Source organism: Sceloporus occidentalis, unplaced genomic scaffold (genome assembly GCF_023333645.1).
Source record: "Sceloporus occidentalis isolate IW3139 unplaced genomic scaffold, rSceOcc1.0.p SCAF_5, whole genome shotgun sequence".
In the NCBI taxonomy this organism is placed as follows: domain Eukaryota; kingdom Metazoa; phylum Chordata; class Lepidosauria; order Squamata; family Phrynosomatidae; genus Sceloporus; species Sceloporus occidentalis.
This window is the reverse complement of record NW_028316985.1, coordinates 88,253,132-88,271,194: the sequence shown is the minus strand read 5'-3', so window position 1 is coordinate 88,271,194 and position 18,063 is coordinate 88,253,132. Positions and strand designations below refer to the sequence as shown.

The following is an 18,063-nucleotide window of genomic DNA, read 5'->3' as shown; positions in this document are numbered from 1 at the left end:
TGGCATTTAACACTTGGTGAAATTAGATTCGAGGCTTACTTTGCTCACTGTGACTCGAGCATTTAGCACATTTCAGTATTTACTGGTCATCTGTCAGTGGTTTGCAATCTGTCAGTACTCTGACAATGTCATCAGCTTGCACAAGCAGCATCACACACCATCTTTGTCAAAAATCATTTATACAGCCATGAAATGTTCTTTCTCAACATGTTTATACATGTGGCTTTCTGTATTCTTACCCAGTGTTCTGGTTTAGGACACAAAGAATGCATTTTTCCCCTTTTAGCTTCTAAAGCCATTGGGTGTTTTTTTTAAAAAAATGAGACTGTGGTTTGCATGTCATAAAGTGGGGGAAATAGCTATTTTTAATTTGAATGAGTTTCTTTGAGACATAACTATTTAAACTTACCTACTAGTCATTTGCACACTCTGACAATTGAAATATATGCAGCTTGAATACTGTGGCTACCATTCGTACCACACGACATAAGCAAGAGAGAAAAAAGAAACTAAAAATGAAATGTCAGACTTAAAACTCAGCAGTTGGCACTTCTAGCTGTAGTGTAAGGCACTGGAAGACCCGCGTGTTTGGTGTTGGTATTGGTTGTGGAGCAATAGAAAGGGGTCTTAGAAATGTGAGCCTTACAGTATGGAGCATCACCAGTTATATTAGAAGCCCCTAGTAACCAGGTGTTGGTTTGTGGTCTTCAAATTGACTCACTTCAGTATCAGGGATTTGAAAACATGAGATGAAAAATGGTCTTTGCTGAGGAAATAAATGGGAGCATCTTCCTTCCCTGATCTGGAGTGTATGTGTTAATTATTTTATTATTTGGAGACTTATGAGCATCTCATGGTTCCATGTTATAGAATATCCTTCCTCAACTGATGCTTTCCAGATATCCTGGACTATATTTCCAATGGCCCTGTTGCTGGGGATGATTGATATTATAGCCCAGCAGTTCCAGAGGATGCCATATTGGGAATGGCTGCTTCAGAAACACCACAGCTCACATGAGAGTCCTTGCTGCTTCCATTCTCATTTAGATATTCTCTGCTGTTTTTCACCTCCCTACCTTTCTGGAACAGACTTGGGATCGTGTCCTCTGTGTGTCCCTAGGAAACAAATCATACAGAGATTTAAGTACATTTGCTCTTAAATTTACAAGGGCGAAGAATGTTGTAGCACTGAGATGCAGTAACCTTATTTCAGTTCGACATGTATAAGGCTGGTAAAGTGGTCTGGGACTACAAGTTTCTGAGAAATAGTATGAACGCCGTGACAGGAAGATGCAGCAACAGGCAGACTTTTTTTGACATTCTCGTCTCTCTTTGTAAAATGGGTCTCATAATAGTTACCCAGATCAAAGGGACTGGAGAGAATTAAATAATACATGTAAAGTGCTTGGAAAGATGAAAGGTGCTATACAAGTACAAAGTTGTAACTAAAATAATGTGTTCTTACCATCATACATTAGTTTTACGCAGGAACAGCCAAACCAAGTCAAAATAATTGCTCGCGGGAAATAAAAAGGATAGATAGTGAGAAAGGAAACTTCATGGCACAAAGTAAGGAAAAATTTACATGACCATGTCTGGCTGGATTAGGCCTTCCTGGATTTTTGATGGTATAGAATAAGCACACACACATATCAGGCAGCTGAGGAAAAGAGAACACAGAAGTACTAATGTGTTGATCAGTGGTTACAAAATGTGTGAATGTCATGAGTTTATCAGAGTGGCACATGAATAATGTGTGTGCATCAGTGCATGTAACAGTGCATGTAATGGTGGCTCCCATGTCATTGGGTTGATTACTCCACTCCATGTTTTATTCTAACCTTCCAAGGAGTTATCCAGGGTGCTGAACCCTAGCCCCCCCCCTTGAAATAGGATTAGCACTTTGGATAGCTCCTTTGCTGAGATCCAAAGCCTGGAAAGGATTTACCACTCCTCGATATGGGAGCCACCAGCCAGCCCTGGTGTGTGAGCAATATGAATGGGCCAAGGTGTGCATCAGATGGAAAATGAGAGAGGGAGGAAACTGGATACAGAGTTAATGTTACATGTATTTTTAAAAAATCTAAGTCATATATACACACACACACACACACACACACACACACACACACACACTAAAGATGCAATGTGGTATTGTGTTTCCACTGTCCAACCCGCTGCCATGAAGGAACTCACAATCGAAGCACCCCCGACAGACGGCCATCCAGCTTCTGTTTAAAAACCACCAAAGAAGGAGATTGCACACACTCCAAGGCAGCACACTGTCCGGAAGTTCTTCCTAATGTTTAGTTTCCTGTAGTTTGAATCCATTATTCCATATCTTAGTCTTTGGAGCCGCAGAAAACAAGCTTGCTCCTTCTTCAATATGACATCCTTTCAAATGTTTAAACAGGGCTAACATATCACCTCTTAACCGTCTCTTCTCCAAACTAAACATACCCCTCTCCTTAAGCCACTCCACATAGGGCATGGTTTCAAGACCATTCACCATTTTGGTTGCTCTCCTCTGGACAGACTACAGTTAGCCTCTGCTCAGCTAAGAGTGGGTAGAAGCAGGTTCAAGTCCCTACTCAGCCATAGGACATCATTGGACAAAGCACTCTCTGCCTAACCTAGTTTAGAGAGTTATCGTGGGAGATGAAGAGTTTCTGCATAGCAGGGGATTGGACTGGATGATCTCTTCTAACTCTATGATACTATGAAGGACAAGATCATTGGATGGCAAGTGCAATATAAATGTCATCTGTAGTATATGGCCCTTTGGGAGGAGGGGCCTTACACTTTTTGGAACTGCTGTGATTGTGCACATTGTCATTGGCATCTGGTGCTGCCATCCTGTGTAGATCAAGTCACAAGCTCACCTGCAGCCCCTTCTACACTCCTAGACATTCATGCAAGGCCAAATGTGACTGAACTAGCTCCTCTACTCTGTTTCTTCCACCACTTAGACACAGCTTCTTTTTTAATAGATAACATTTTCATGAAAGAGCTATTCAGGCTAGCCTGAAGATCTCACTGTGTCAGGAAGGGACTAAAGGTTGCCTCTTAACAGGAGTCTTAAGTGCCTGTCCTCGGACATGACAGAACCTGTTCACAGATGGCCTCCTTCATCAACAGTTCATCTGAGGATGAAACTACACGTTGCCCTAGTTAATGCCGATTTGCCAACTTGTTATTTGCTAAGGTAAAACTAATACAGGGTGGGGGATTTGCAGGAAAGAACTGAGACTGGGTGATACTTAATCTTTTTCTGGTCACAGCTTTCTCCATTGAAAGGCTTCTGGAAGGGTATGTGCCTGTTGGAAGATAGCCCATGGAGTGTGTGTTTTGGTGGTGGTGGGGCACTGAAAATACAAGAAAAACACTGTGTTGCTATTTACGTATTTATTTATTTACTTACTTGGAGAACTTACGTCCTGTCTTTCAGTTGGTAAAATTTTCAAGGCAGTGTACAAATTAAGATAAGGAGATATATCAAAACATTTTAATATCAGTATGCAAAATAAAATCCTGCTGCTGCTGCTTCTTTTCTCTCTATCTCATTTTTCTTTATCAATGCAATTACAAATAACAATAAAAATAAAATCAGATAGAGGCACCACGACACTGACTAAAGTAATAACAGTTTGAAAAGCAATATCACAAAATACAAATGCAGCAAAATTAATTACAAACCCTCCTCCCTTTCAAACAAAGCAAGGGAATAAGAAAGCCTAAAGCCGGTATCCACAATTACACTTAAAAACAATAGCAACAACTGCTCAGATAAGAGCAAGAAATGCAACCATTTTGTAGCTAAAGCTGAATAGAGTTGGTCAAAAGTGACTGTCTCTGAAAAGAGATTTTTGCAACCAGGGTGATGTTGCAGAGAAGGCCTTGTTCTCCCTGCCAGTATGCATGCATGTAAGCAACCTCTGGTTCAGTTCCTAACACCACGAGGTAAGAACAGAAGACTCTTATTTGAAACCCTCAGTGTAGAGAAAGACTGGCAACTATTGTTGCTGTGTGCCTTCAAGTCGTTTCTGACTTATGATATCCCTAAGATGAACTTATCAAAAGTTTCTTTGTTCAGAGGAGGTTTGCTCTTGCCTTCCTGGCTGTGTGAGGATTTGAACCTAGAGCTCCCCTTTCAGTCCGATACTCTGATCGGTAAGTGTTCTCTATAAGTTTTGGTTCAGTTGCAGGCCCAACTTCCTTTGTCATGAATGGAAACTTGGATCTTGCACCATTCACCAAAATCCATTTGACCACAATCTAGTTGATAATTGCCCTTCTCCATCTTATGAAGTTAAAGGATTTAGATCTCCTATACAATGAAGCCTTCTTGTCCTCAGGGATTCAGTTTTGTGGCCTCCCCACAGATGGTTGCACCCTATATTATTCAATGGCAGTGATGTGTGCACTGATGTGTCAGTGTGCCTGCATGCATGCACACACCACCATAGAATAATATGAGGTATGGCGACCAGTGGGAAATCAAGTCCATGGATTTGCCAGCTTGCTGATATGAAGGGTCCATTGTACTACGGTTAAGAAGCTAGTAGTAATTCAATATCCCCTAAAAGTTATGCACATAAAGTCTTGTAGACAAGGGCATTTGACAGAAAATATTTGACCACTGACCTCGTTGCCTGGTATCCAGACAGAATGAATTATACCCTTTAGAACCACTTGTCATTTTTTCATGCACCAAATGCCAAAGACAGTTTTGGCATTGTTTCATGTTTCCCATCCAAACCCCAAGAACAGAGGAAATCGTAGCAAAAGAGCAGGGAGAATTGATTGACATTCTGAGTCTTTATTCTTTGGCTCAGATACACAGCCAAAGTGTTCATCTAACATCTTCTCCTGTCAGTTCCTTCTTTCCGCCCAGTTGCAATTAATCATTACGAAATGTCAAAAATTATGGCCAAATCCATTTAGCCAAGAGGTCAAAGAGCAGTGCAGATCAGAAGTGGTCATGGCTGTGTTGGTACAGCTAGTCAGCTAGCAGGAAAATTTAGAGAATGGCAAAAATGGGCAAGGAGTTATTTTACTGGCAGATTAAGGTATCATAGTCCAGGTCACTGGGAGGCTCATGAGGGAGGATTCCAGTGTTAGGATATAGTATTAAGGCAGTGATTGACAGCTCCCCCTGATGAGAATGGCTGATGAGAATGTGGAAGAGTTGGGCGCAGAGACAGCCACCAGTCGGAGGGAGCCGTCAATCACCCAATGGAGGATGATCGGGTGATTGACGGCTCCCTCCAACCAGTCGCTATGAGAATGTGGAAGAAGCAGGGCGGAGGCAGCCCAGCAGGCCCCGAGTTAACTTTTTGTGTTCTTGTCTGGGAGGTAAGAAGTTGTTCCCAATGGTACTGTGGCCGCATGGCCGCACTGCCATTGGAAACAATGGGACTTGAGCATCTACACATTTTGGTATCCATGGAGAGATAGGGAGTGTCCAGAGGGGATCCCCTGCAGATACGGAGGGCTGACTGTACTTCACCTTCCCTATGGCATATTAACTAATCTGGAAGTACCAAAACATTGGAGGCCCTTTCCTCTAGCATGATGTTATGTTTTCTCCGCAGCTGTCCTTGAAAGCCGATATAGTAAGATCCCTTACCAGGAGAGACTATGCCCCTGTGAGTCTTGTCATATAAAAACAATAGAGCATGTGATACTCCAATGTTTTTATAACAGAGATATCGAAAATAGCCTCGTTTCACCTGTATTGTATCAATATCCAGGACACACAGGACAATTCAATGCTTTTCTGTTACTTTCAGATGCCAGTCTTGATATACATAACACATAAAGTTGCAAGATTCTGTGCATCAATGCTTAAAATTCATCAGATAATGACAGATCACCACAGACCAGAGCTGATGAATGTAAAGCTCTGTAAGTGGGTGGTTACATGCTACTTTTAATATTTTAAATATTTTAATTATTTTAATAATATGTTAAAGGTTAATAAGAATAGTTGAATTGATTAAAATGTTTATTAATATTTAATAATAAAAATTAAATAATAATAATGTAATAATATTTTTATAATATTTGATTTTTTTTCCTATGGCCATTCTATGTTTAAACAAATATATATTTTATATTCATGTTTTAATCAAATGTATCCTCACTCCTTTGGGCTGGTCTTTGACTGTAATAAAGATTTAGTCTATTTTATTCATATTTTACTTTCTTGTTTTTTCCAGACTACTTAAAAAAAACATCACAATACTGCTTTTTACATTTCACAAAATGTGGACATCAGGTTTAAGTTATGTAAATGAAAAGTGTGTGTGATCACTTCATTTCCAGTTTTCGTTTCCGTGTGAAATATAAATGCCTGAAGAGGATATTGCTGAAGCCATAAAACAAATTGACACTGTAATTTATTAATACCAAAGACACACTTCATTGCGGTTAAACCCCATAAAGAGCTGGAAATAGCATAGTTTCTCAGAAAGTATTGCCAATATGTCAACGGAAAGACTTCCGTGTTGCAGTCTCAGCATGTGTGGAGATCCTTTCTGCAGGTACCAACATGATCACCACTACTTTGCCTCTGTGCTTCTCACATAGTATTACATTGATGCCACAGCCAGGCTTATGCAGGGATGGCCAACCTGTGGCACAGCTGTTATGTCTGCACAGAAGCAAAAAGGGCTGTGGACTTCTATATGGCAGAGAAGCTGAACAGAATCGTATCTAGTGCTAGGTAACTACCTGGAATGTGGATCAAAAGGTGAAAAGGAAAATTGGACTGAAGTATGCGGGGAAGTGTAGTGGTTTGAGTGCTGGACTATGACTCTGGAGATCTGGGTTTGAATCCCAGCTTGGCCATGTAAACCCACTGGATGACTTTGGGCAAACTACAGTCTCCGGATCTCAGAGGATGGCAATGGCAAACCCGCTCTGAAGAAACTTGCCAAGAAAATCCCATGATAGGTTTGTCTTAGGGTTGCCATAAGTCAGAAATGACTTGAAGGGACACAACAACAGCAATGAGTATATACATAATGTAGTACACACTGGACTGTGTCCTCCTTTGGACCTGGTGCGTTTCATAGGGTGTATCCATATTGTACAATTTTAGACATATAATCGCCCTTTAACTGTCACGTGTCCTTTCTACAGACTCTTGGGATTTGTAGTTTAAAGAAGCATCCTCCTGAACTACAGCTTTAGGGTTCGTGGGCAATGAATTTGTAAATATCTCATAAAACTACAAATCCCAGGATTTTGTAGGATGTATCCATGGCAGTTAAAGATGTACAAAAGTTCTAAAACTGTACAGTGTGGATCTACTAAGATTTGCCTGAAAGTTTTGCCGCTACTGGTCTAATACATTTAACTCATTTCCCCCTTATTTGTATTTGTATCAATTATTTAAAACTTATAAAAAATTAAAGTGATATAAATTATTTACATTTATGTCAAACTGAGGCAACTGTGGCCCTCCCAATGTTTTTTGCATAGTGGAACTCTTATAATCTTTCACAAACTGCTACGCTGGTTAGGGCTGATGTGAGTTGTGGGCCAAAACAAAACCAACAAGGAACCACCCCCCCTTGAAGGGCTCCACTTGTTGACCCAAGTTATATGTTGCCTTTCCCCTGCGCTCACAGCACTCAAAATAGATGACAACCAGTTGCAATTACCAATGCTGCTGCTGTTACTATTGTTGTTGTGTGCCTTCCAAGTCCTTTCCAACTTATGGCGACCCTAAGGCAAACCTATTGCAGGGTTTTCTTGGCAAGATTTGTTCAGAGGAGGTTTGCCATTGCCTTCCCCTGAGGCTGGGCAGGTTTACTACTATTTAAAAATCAATAAAAAAAGAGAGGGGTGCATCTACACTGTAGAAATAATCTGCTCTGATACCACTTTAACTGCTATGGCTCCATCCTACAGAATCCTGGGATTTGTAGTTTTGTGAGGCACCAGCATGCTTTGCAGAGGTGACAGACCTTGTAATACTACAAATTCCAGGCTTCCATAGGAAGACGCTACAGCAGTTAAAATGGTGTCAAACGGCATTATTTCGACAGTGTAAACTCACACACTGTTGCAACCATTTAAAGCAGCTTAATGACAGCCAAGATCAATTATCTACAAAAGAAAGTCCCATAACCTGGTAGGCCAAATCCCTGATGATGGAATAAAAACTTTTCAGCTGGTCATTAGAGAGTGGTCCAAATAACCCTTTGATGGCAAGGACTTGCATACTCTCCCCACAGCCACAGAATGGGCCTCCCTCCACATCCAGGCCAACCATTCCTCTGTCACTGTCTGGATACAGAGATGATCTTCCCTTCCTTGCAGATCTTAACAGACCAGGTAGTCTTGTAGGAGAAGAGAAAGTCCTTGGGTCCACCAAGGCTTTAATGCAAGAGCCATTTTACTTGCACTTCACTAGTGGGTTTTATGGCCAAGCTGGGAATCAAACCCTGGGCTCCATAATCGTGGTCCAACACTCAAAGCACTCTGCCATGCTGGCTCACCAAACATTTGTGCCAGGCAATTTTTATTTAAAGCAGTGGTTCCCAACATTGGTCTTGCAGGTGTTTGGGACCATCTACCAGAAGCTGCAGCTAGCTTGCCCAAAAGTCAGGAATAATGGGAACTGAAGTCCAAACCATCTGGAGGATCCAAGGTTTAGCTCCATTGATTTAGAGGTAAGAGAACAGACCAGCTAGGGGGTTCAGATGGTGAAAAATAATCCTGGTTGAATCTTTGTTGTACACATGCATTTCAAATGCTTCTGATTAAGTTGGGGTGGGTTGGGGCTGCCAAAAATCCCACTTAACCAGGGACAATCGATCTTGCTTTTTCCCTCCTGAGTTTTTCTAAAAGATTTGCATTCTTGGCTGTGTGAATAACCGATGTGGATAGATCTGGGATAAATCAGGATACAAGTTTGCATGCCTTGAAGGTGTTTTGACTCCATCTGAATCCATCTTTATTTGAGTGCTGACATGTATGAGCAACCAAACTTGCAGAGATGGACATAGTTGTGGTTTCATAGTGTGAACAACAAACCCAGAATGAGGGAGTGAGATTATTTGGATAACAGACTTCCTTTATTGGCCAACCAAATTATTGGCCAAATTTTCAAAGCTCCACTGCAACATGTATTTTGTGCATTTCGTTTGGCTCAATGAAGATATTGCTGTTTTTGTGGATTTTGGATGTTATTGTAGTTTGCTACATGGCTAATACAGGTACCCCAGGTATGTTTTCTAGGGGGTCAGTCAGATGACAATGCAAATCATCTTGTTCACACATTCCAGGTTTGTTATTCATGCTATGGAGCCACATTGATGTGCATCACTGCAAGTTTGGTTGCTCACACTTACAAGCATTCAAATAAAGATGGAGTTGATGATATGAATGCATTTGGTACCCGGTTTTTGGTATACAGCATTTTATTTCAGGTCTATTCGGATTGCTTATTCGTACTGACAATGTAGATCTTTTTAAAAAAAACTCAGGGGAAAAACTGATGTCAATTATCCTGGATTAAGTGATTTTTTTTTTTTTTTTGGCACCCCCCAAATTTAATTGGGTGCATCTGGGATGCATGTGACTGAGATTTAACTTGATTCATCCTGGGTTATTTTCACAGTGCAGTTACGGTAGATTGAGTCCAGCCAATTTAATCCAAAATGTGACTGAGGAGATTATCACAGGGTAAACAATGGGAGAAAAATGGAATGCTCCCATGATTATAGCCTGATTGTGAAAGATTTTCACATGACATCACACTCATCTTGTCGTTGTCCTGTGAATAACCTGTGATCATCTTGTAACTTTCTCATTCACAGGAAAACCCCGTGAATGGTTTGTCAATAGTGTAAATGAAGCGCTACTGCAAAGGTGCCAAAGGTAATAATGATGCATTTGTGCTGTCGGGGATCGCTTTCAGGGGATCTTTTCCCAGACTGCACTTCAGCATAGGCAATTCGTTCTCATTACATTTTTGGAGTAAATTTCTTTCTTATTATCTGGATATCTATTATGTTCTTAAGAACGGAAATTTTATTTTGTTGTGTTTGGGATGGAACCACATTTTTCAGAAATGCACAGCAGCATAGTAAGGTTGCATGCATGAAACGTGCAATCAATCTAGTATCAATACAGTAGTGCAATTGGCTTTTACGTATGGAACGTGACTGTGTTTTTGTCTTGTTCTTATTTCATTAGTATAGCACTATTGCATGACTATGCAGGACTACAGATCACTATAGTGGTATGCTTCCATTATCTTCTGAGAGTGCGATTGTGGTGGAGTTGACCCTGGTGTGGCAATCTCCCCAAACAGGGAATTCTCTTCAGTTGAAATATGACTCACCACACTGCCTTCCTTGCCGTGTTTTTCTCCATGCTCCCTCAGGCATGCTTTTCTCTCCTCACGCATTGCTCCCAAGAAACTCTCCCATGTTTGCTTCTGAAGGGCAATTGAAACCCTGGAAAAAGGGGGGGTTATTTTTTTTGGTCCAGTTACCCATATAGACACTTGCTCCTCCACATTTGTGGCTTTGACTTTTGCAGATTTGATTATTCATGGATTTTATTAGTATGTTCTCTCTAGGAATATGTAGGTCATTGGGCACAACTTTAACCAAAAGTCACACTGAAGGACCTAGCATATGTAACTCCTCCAGCATAACTGTATGGTTAACCTTAACCAAAAGTCGCACTGAAGGACCTAGAGATTCTTAGACCGAACGTTCCACTAGGCATTTGTCGCTCCTCCAGCACAACTCTGTGGTCAACTGTAACCAAAAGTTGTGTCGAAGGACCTAGAGATGCCTAGAGGGAACACTCCACTAGGCATTTGTAGCTCCTCCAGCGCAACTCTGTGGTCAACTGTAACCAAAAGTTGCATTGAAGGACCTAGAGATGCCCAGAGCGAACACTCCACTAGGCATTTGTCGCTCCTCCAGCGCAACTCTGTGGTCAACTGTAACCAAAAGTTGCATTGAAGGACCTAGAGATGCCTAGAGGGAACACTCCACTAGGCATTTGTCGCTCCTCCAGCACAACTCTGTGGTCAACTGTAACCAAAAGTTGCATTGAAGGACCTAGAGATGCCTAGAGGGAACACTCCACTAGGCATTTGTCGCTCCTCCAGCACAACTCTGTGGTCAACTGTAACCAAAAGTTGCATTGAAGGACCTAGAGATGCCTAGAGGGAACACTCCACTAGGCATTTGTCGCTCCTCCAGCACAACTCTGTGGTCAACTGTAACCAAAAGTTGCATCAAAGGACCTAGAGATGCCTAGAGGGAACGCTCCACTAGGCATTTCTCGCTTCTCCAGCACTACTCTGTGGTCAACTGTAACCAAAAGTTGCATTGAAGGACCTAGAGATGCCTAGAGGGAACACTCCACTAGGCATTTGTCGCTCCTCCAGCACAACTCTGTGGTCAACTGTAACGAAAAGTTGCATTGAAGGACCTAGAGATGCCTAGAGGGAACACTCCACTAGGCATTTGTCGCTTCTCCAGCACAACTCTGTGGTCAACTGTAACCAAAAGTTGCATTGAAGGACCTAGAGATGCCTAGAGGGAACACTCCACTAGGCATTTGTTGCTTCTCCAGCACAACTCTGTGGTCAACTGTAACCAAAAGTTGCATTGAAGGACCTAGAGATGCCTGGAGGGAACACTCCACTAGGCATTTGTCGCTCCTCCAGCACAACTCTGTGGTCAACTGTAACCAAAAGTTGCATTGAAGGACCTAGAGATGCCTAGAGGGAACACTCCACTAGGCATTTGTCGCTTCTCCAGCACAACTCTGTGGTCAACTGTAACCAAAAGTTGCATTGAAGGACCTAGAGATGCCTAGAGGGAACACTCCACTAGGCATTTGTCGCTCCTCCAGCACAACTCTGTGGTCAACTGTAACCAAAAGTTGCATTGAAGGACCTAGAGATGCCTAGAGGGAACACTCCACTAGGCATTTGTCGCTCCTCCAGCACAACTCTGTGGTCAACTGTAACCAAAAGTTGCATTGAAGGACCTAGAGATGCCTAGAGGGAACACTCCACTAGGCATTTGTCGCTCCTCCAGCACAACTCTGTGGTCAACTGTAACCAAAAGTTGCATCGAAGGACCTAGAGATGCCTAGAGGGAACGCTCCACTAGGCATTTCTCGCTTCTCCAGCACTACTCTGTGGTCAACTGTAACCAAAAGTTGCATTGAAGGACCTAGAGATGCCTAGAGGGAACACTCCACTAGGCATTTGTCGCTCCTCCAGCACAACTCTGTGGTCAACTGTAACGAAAAGTTGCATTGAAGGACCTAGAGATGCCTAGAGGGAACACTCCACTAGGCATTTGTCGCTTCTCCAGCACAACTCTGTGGTCAACTGTAACCAAAAGTTGCATTGAAGGACCTAGAGATGCCTAGAGGGAACACTCCACTAGGCATTTGTTGCTTCTCCAGCACAACTCTGTGGTCAACTGTAACCAAAAGTTGCATTGAAGGACCTAGAGATGCCTGGAGGGAACACTCCACTAGGCATTTGTCGCTCCTCCAGCACAACTCTGTGGTCAACTGTAACCAAAAGTTGCATTGAAGGACCTAGAGATGCCTAGAGGGAACACTCCACTAGGCATTTGTCGCTTCTCCAGCACAACTCTGTGGTCAACTGTAACCAAAAGTTGCATTGAAGGACCTAGAGATGCCTAGAGGGAACACTCCACTAGGCATTTGTCGCTCCTCCAGCACAACTCTGTGGTCAACTGTAACCAAAAGTTGCATTGAAGGACCTAGAGATGCCTAGAGGGAACACTCCACTAGGCATTTGTTGCTTCTCCAGCACAACTCTGTGGTCAACTGTAACGAAAAGTTGCATTGAAGGACCTAGAGATGCCTAGAGTGAATACTCCACTAGGCATTTGCCGCTCCTCCAGCGCAATTCTATGGCCAATGTCTGGCAAATGTTGACTACAGTGTTGCCCTGGGGCACTTAGAGAGGTGTTCTGTGTTTTTGTTCTTTGCGGTTTCCCCACATTTCTGTGCCCCTAACCCCAGCAAATGTGAAGGGAAGGAGTGTATACCCCACTGAGGCAGAACAATGGTTGTTTTCCTTCCTTCCTGAGGTAACCACAGGAGACATGTCCTTGTGGCAGCCCTTGCCATCCCCTCAGAGCCTGCAAAAGCATGGCAGCTGAGGGCTCATTCCCACCCCAGTGACCCCCCAATGCTCTCCCTCTTCTCCTGCTGAGAGAAAGGCAGGAGGGGGCCTGGGTTGGCCGTCGTTCTCCTCCCTGCTTCCCCCCTTGTTTCTGGGCTATATGTGGCGCTTGGGAAGCAGCCTGGACCATCCTCTCTCTCTCAGTCTCTCCCTCTCTCCCCAATGTTTTCCATATTTGTTCAGCCTCTTCGCCTCAAATAACCACCAGCAGCAGCCAGGAGGAGAGAGAGTGGGGTGGCAGCCATTGGAGGAGAAGTAAACACATAAGAGACAAAAGCAGCCCCTTCCCTCCAAAAAAGAGAGAGGGAGGGAGATAAAAGAAAAACAGGGGGAGAGAGAGAGAAAAGGAGGAGTGTGAGAGGAGTTCCTGAACATGGGCAAAGAAGACGAGGCAAAGGCGCAGAAGAGCCCTGAGGGGAAAGCCCCCAGCAAAGAAGACATGAAAAAGAAGAAGCAAGCCCCTAAACGCGCGTCTGGCTCGGAGGAGGAGGCTGTCCACACGTGCTGCGGGTGTCGGTTCCCATTGCTGGGGGCCCTGCTGCAGCTGGCCTTAGGCGCCTCGGTCACAGGGCTGGGCTTCTTCATGGCTGGCATCAGCGCCTCTCTGCTGGCCAGGGACACTCCATATTGGGCGGGCATCCTTGTAAGCATCGCCATCCAGCATCTCCCCCCCTCCTGAGCCAACTTTTTGCATGCCCTCCAACAAGACTAACCCCCAATGCATGCTCAGAGGCACTCCTTTTTGCACCCTCCTCCTGGAGCTAACTCTCCTCTCCCTCCTTTTTTAAAAGCAAGCAGCCCAAGCAAATGCCCTGCTGCACTCAGCTGTTTATGGTTCTCTCCAAAGCTGCTGTTCAAATGAAGGAGTTGAGATATAGGATTATTTTAATGTGAAGTCGAAGGCTTTCATGGCTGGCACCCATAGATTTCTTTGGGGGGGGGGGCATGCTCTAGAAGAGTTTTGTCCCTATTAATAAACTCTTCTAGAACATGGCCCAAAAAACCCACCCAAAACTATGGTATTATTTTGATCTCAAGCCCCATAGAAACTGGGGTTGGGGCATGTAGGCACACCCTATTTGCAGTGTGCTTTTGGGTCTCTCTTTGGCTGTTTAGCATCCTCTTGCCCAAACTAGTTAGTATGACGAGTTTTAGGATATTTTATTTTAAAGATGTGATTTCTTTCACTTGCGTCTTCTGGAGCGCATGGCATAAAGCGCATGGCATAAAGACAGGAAGGCATTTTTAAAGGTTCTCTGGCACGTTTCTATCTGGGGTGGGTGGCGATGAATAACAATCTTTGGGTTTATTTATTTATCTGTTCAAAGATATAGCCATGTTAGTCTGTAGAATCAGTACATGGAGAGATTTTGTAGCACCTTTGAGACGCACTGGAAAAAAAGAAGTTGGCAGCAGGAGCTTTCCTAGACTTGGTCTACTACCTCAGACGCTCATGCATTTCGTAGACTTCGGTCTACTTCCTCAGAAGCTTATTCATTTTCTAGACTTTGGTCTACTTCCTCAGACATTTAGGCATTTCCTAGTCTTTGGTCTATGTCCCCAGATGCTTATGCATTTTCTAGACTTCAGTCTGCTTCCTCAGATGCTTAGGCATTTCATACACTTTAGTCTACTTCCTCAGATGCTTCTCCATTTTGGAGACTTCGGTCTACTTCCTCAGATGCTTGTGTATTTGGTAGACTTTGGTTTACTCCCTCAGATGCTACAAATGCCTACTGGAGCATTCTTTGGTCTACTTCCTCAGATGCTTCTCCATTTTGTAGACTTCGGTCTAATTCCCCAGATGCGACGCTTATGCATTTCATAGACTTCAGTTTACTTGCTCAGATGCTTATGCATTTTGTAGACTTCAGTCTACTTCCGCAGACACATATGCATTTTGTAGACTTCAGTCTACTTCCTCAGATGCATATGCATTTCGTAGACTTCAGTCTACTTCCTCAGACGCATATGCATTTCATAGACTTCAGTCTACTTCCTCAGATGCATATGCATTTCGTAGACTTCGGTCTATTTCCTCACATGCTTATGCATTTTGTAGACTTCGGTCTACTTCCTCAGAAATTTATGCATTCATAGATTTCAGTCTACTTCAGATGCTTATGCATCTTGTAGACTTCAGTCTACTTACTCCAACACTTATGCATCTGGTAGACTTTGGACTACTTCCTCAGACACTTATACATTTCGTAGACTTTGGTCTACTTCCTCAGATACTTCTGCATTTTGTAGACTTCAGTCTATTTCCTCAGATGCTTATGCATCTGAGGAAGTAGACCAAAGTCTATGAAGCTTCATGCTGCCAACTTCTTTCTTTCAGTGAATCTCAAAGGTGCTACAAGATCTCTCTACATACTTATTTGTTTATATTTATTTCATTTTTATGCCACCTTTCTCCCAAAAAAGGACCCAAGGTGACTCACAAAATAATAATTCTTTTTTTAAAAAAAAAACGTTAAAAAAAACAGTTAATAGTTGTAGCTTCCCACTGTTGGGAATTAAAAATAAGGCTGTGATTTAATCTGTTTGGTGCTTATCATCTGCCCATCTCTGAAATTCCTTGCCACATTCCCTGGACATTTCAAGGTTTGGGGTTAGGCTTGAAATTCAGATTACTACATCTATCTATTTATTTATTTTAAATGTGTCCCAAGCCAGATGGAGGCAGGAAATTCAAAAGTAGACCATGCACTGTATAGAGATGCCTTGTGGCACAAGTAAAAAGAGGGTGGAAACAACCGAGAAGACTGTTGTGATCATGCATAAGCATGTGATCTATTAAGGAGTGTGTGATTTCAGCAAATGTACGGCATGCTCAGCCCAGGCGGGGTAGTAGCTCAGAGTCAGTATGTATTCGTGCTGAGTAAATATAGAGAGGCTTAATGTCATGTGTATATGTGTAGTTGTGTCTTGATTTTGAGCTGTTTTTCTATTTATTATATGCATTGTTTTGATCTGTTTAGCAGTGTACATTTCAAGTGAATTAACTGCCATTATGAGGAATTCTGTTGTGTAAAATGATATGTCATTGGACATGTATGGAAGAATCTTAGAATTGGAAGGGACTCCAAGGACCATCTTGTTCAATACCCTGCCATGCAGGAATACACAACTAAAACATTCCTGGAAAATGTTAATTCAACCTCTCTTTAAAGCCTTCCAAAGAAGGAGACTCTGCAATACCATATTTGCCCGCAGTTGAATATCTGAGGAAATCCATTCCACTGCTGAACACCCCTCATACTAAAGAAGTTCTTCCCAATACTTAGGTGGAATCTCTTTTCTTTAAATTTGAATCCATTGGTTTGTACTCTGGAGCAGCAGAAAACAAGCTCACTCCATCTTCTACACAATACCCCTTCAGATATTTAAAGATGGCTATCGTGCCTCCTCTCAACCTTCTCTCCAAACTACGTAAACATACACAACCCACTAAGTAGTTCCTTATAGGGCTTGGTTTCCAACCTTTGATCATCTTGATCACCCTTCTCTGGACATATTCCAACTTCTCAATATCCATCTTGAACTGTGATGTCCAGGACCGGACACAGTATTTGATGTAAGGTCTGGCCAAAGCAGAATACAGTGACGCTGTTGTTTCCCTTGATCTGGACACTATATTCCTGTTGATGCAGCCCAGTATTGCATTGGCTTTTTTCACTGGTGTATCACAGTGTTGATTCATGTTTAGTTTGTGGTCTACTAAGACCCCCTAGATCCTTTTCATGTGTACTGCTTTCAAACAAGTTGCCACACATCCTATATTTGTGCATTTCATTTTTCCTGCCTAGGTGTAGTATCTTACGTTTATCTCTGTTGACATTTCATTTTTTTTTATTTTTTATTTTTAGTTTTGGCCTAGTTTTTCAATCTGTCAAAGTTAGTTTGAATTCTGATCCTGTCCTCTGGGATGTTAGCTACTCTCTCCACCAATTTGGTACCATCTGCAAATTTGATAAATAAGCTTTCTATTCCATTGTCTAAGGCATTTATAAAAATGCTAAGCAACTCTGCATGCAGGACAGAACCCTGAGGTGCCCTACTAATATCTTCTCCCCAGGATGAAAATAATGGCTGATGGTTCCTGCACAAGGAGAAAACTAGGTTATCAATCAATCAATCAATCAATCAAACAGAACCATTGGTGAAAACTGAATTCAGTCTGTCAATCAATTACATCCACCTAACTGTAGCACTGTCTAGTTCACAGTTCACCAGCTTGCCTGCAAGAATATCAAGGAGGACTTTGGCAAAGCTCTTACTAAAATCAAGATACATTACATCCACAACATGCCCCATATCTCTTAAGTATGTCACTCTATCACACAAAGAAGTAAAAACTATTAGTTTTTTGTGGGTTTTTCGGGCTATGTGGCCATGTTCTATAAGAGTTTATTCCTGACGTTTCGCCAGGTAACATTTGTTTGGAAGTACTTGTTTTTGAAAAGGCCATGGGGGCTCTTAATAATCACAGCATTCCTTTCTAAGTATGCATAAACTTTTCTGTTTAATGACCCATTCCAGAACTTTCCCTGATATCAGTTTCAAGATGACTGGTTGATAGTTGCTTGGGTCTTCTTTTTTGCATTTTAACACTGAAGAATATATGGCCTTCTAAATGAAGTATAACTCCCTTATCATGTGCCACACATATTCCATCCCTGCACTTCATCAGACTAGGGCATCTACGTGATATCAGTGAAAAGGATTGCCAAATCAGGTTCATCTTCTTTGATCTTTTTCATATGGGGTGGAGGCCTATAGTTGTACTGCACACAGAAGGTTGCAGATTCAGTTTCTATCATCTCTTTGTAGGACTGGCAAGGACA

General features: G+C 42.4%; 1 protein-coding gene across 1 annotated transcript in view; it reads left to right on the top strand.

Annotated features, from left to right (window-relative positions):
• Positions 1 to 13,399: 13,399 nt before the first annotated feature.
• SSPN (sarcospan) overlaps positions 13,400 to 18,063 on the top strand; it is a 34,259-nt gene continuing 29,595 nt past the window's right edge. The window contains exon 1 of the mRNA XM_089524662.1: positions 13,400 to 13,856. Within this exon, the coding sequence (XP_089380788.1) occupies positions 13,587 to 13,856 (270 nt within the window). The 5' untranslated portion in view covers positions 13,400 to 13,586. The remainder of the gene's footprint in view (positions 13,857 to 18,063) is intronic.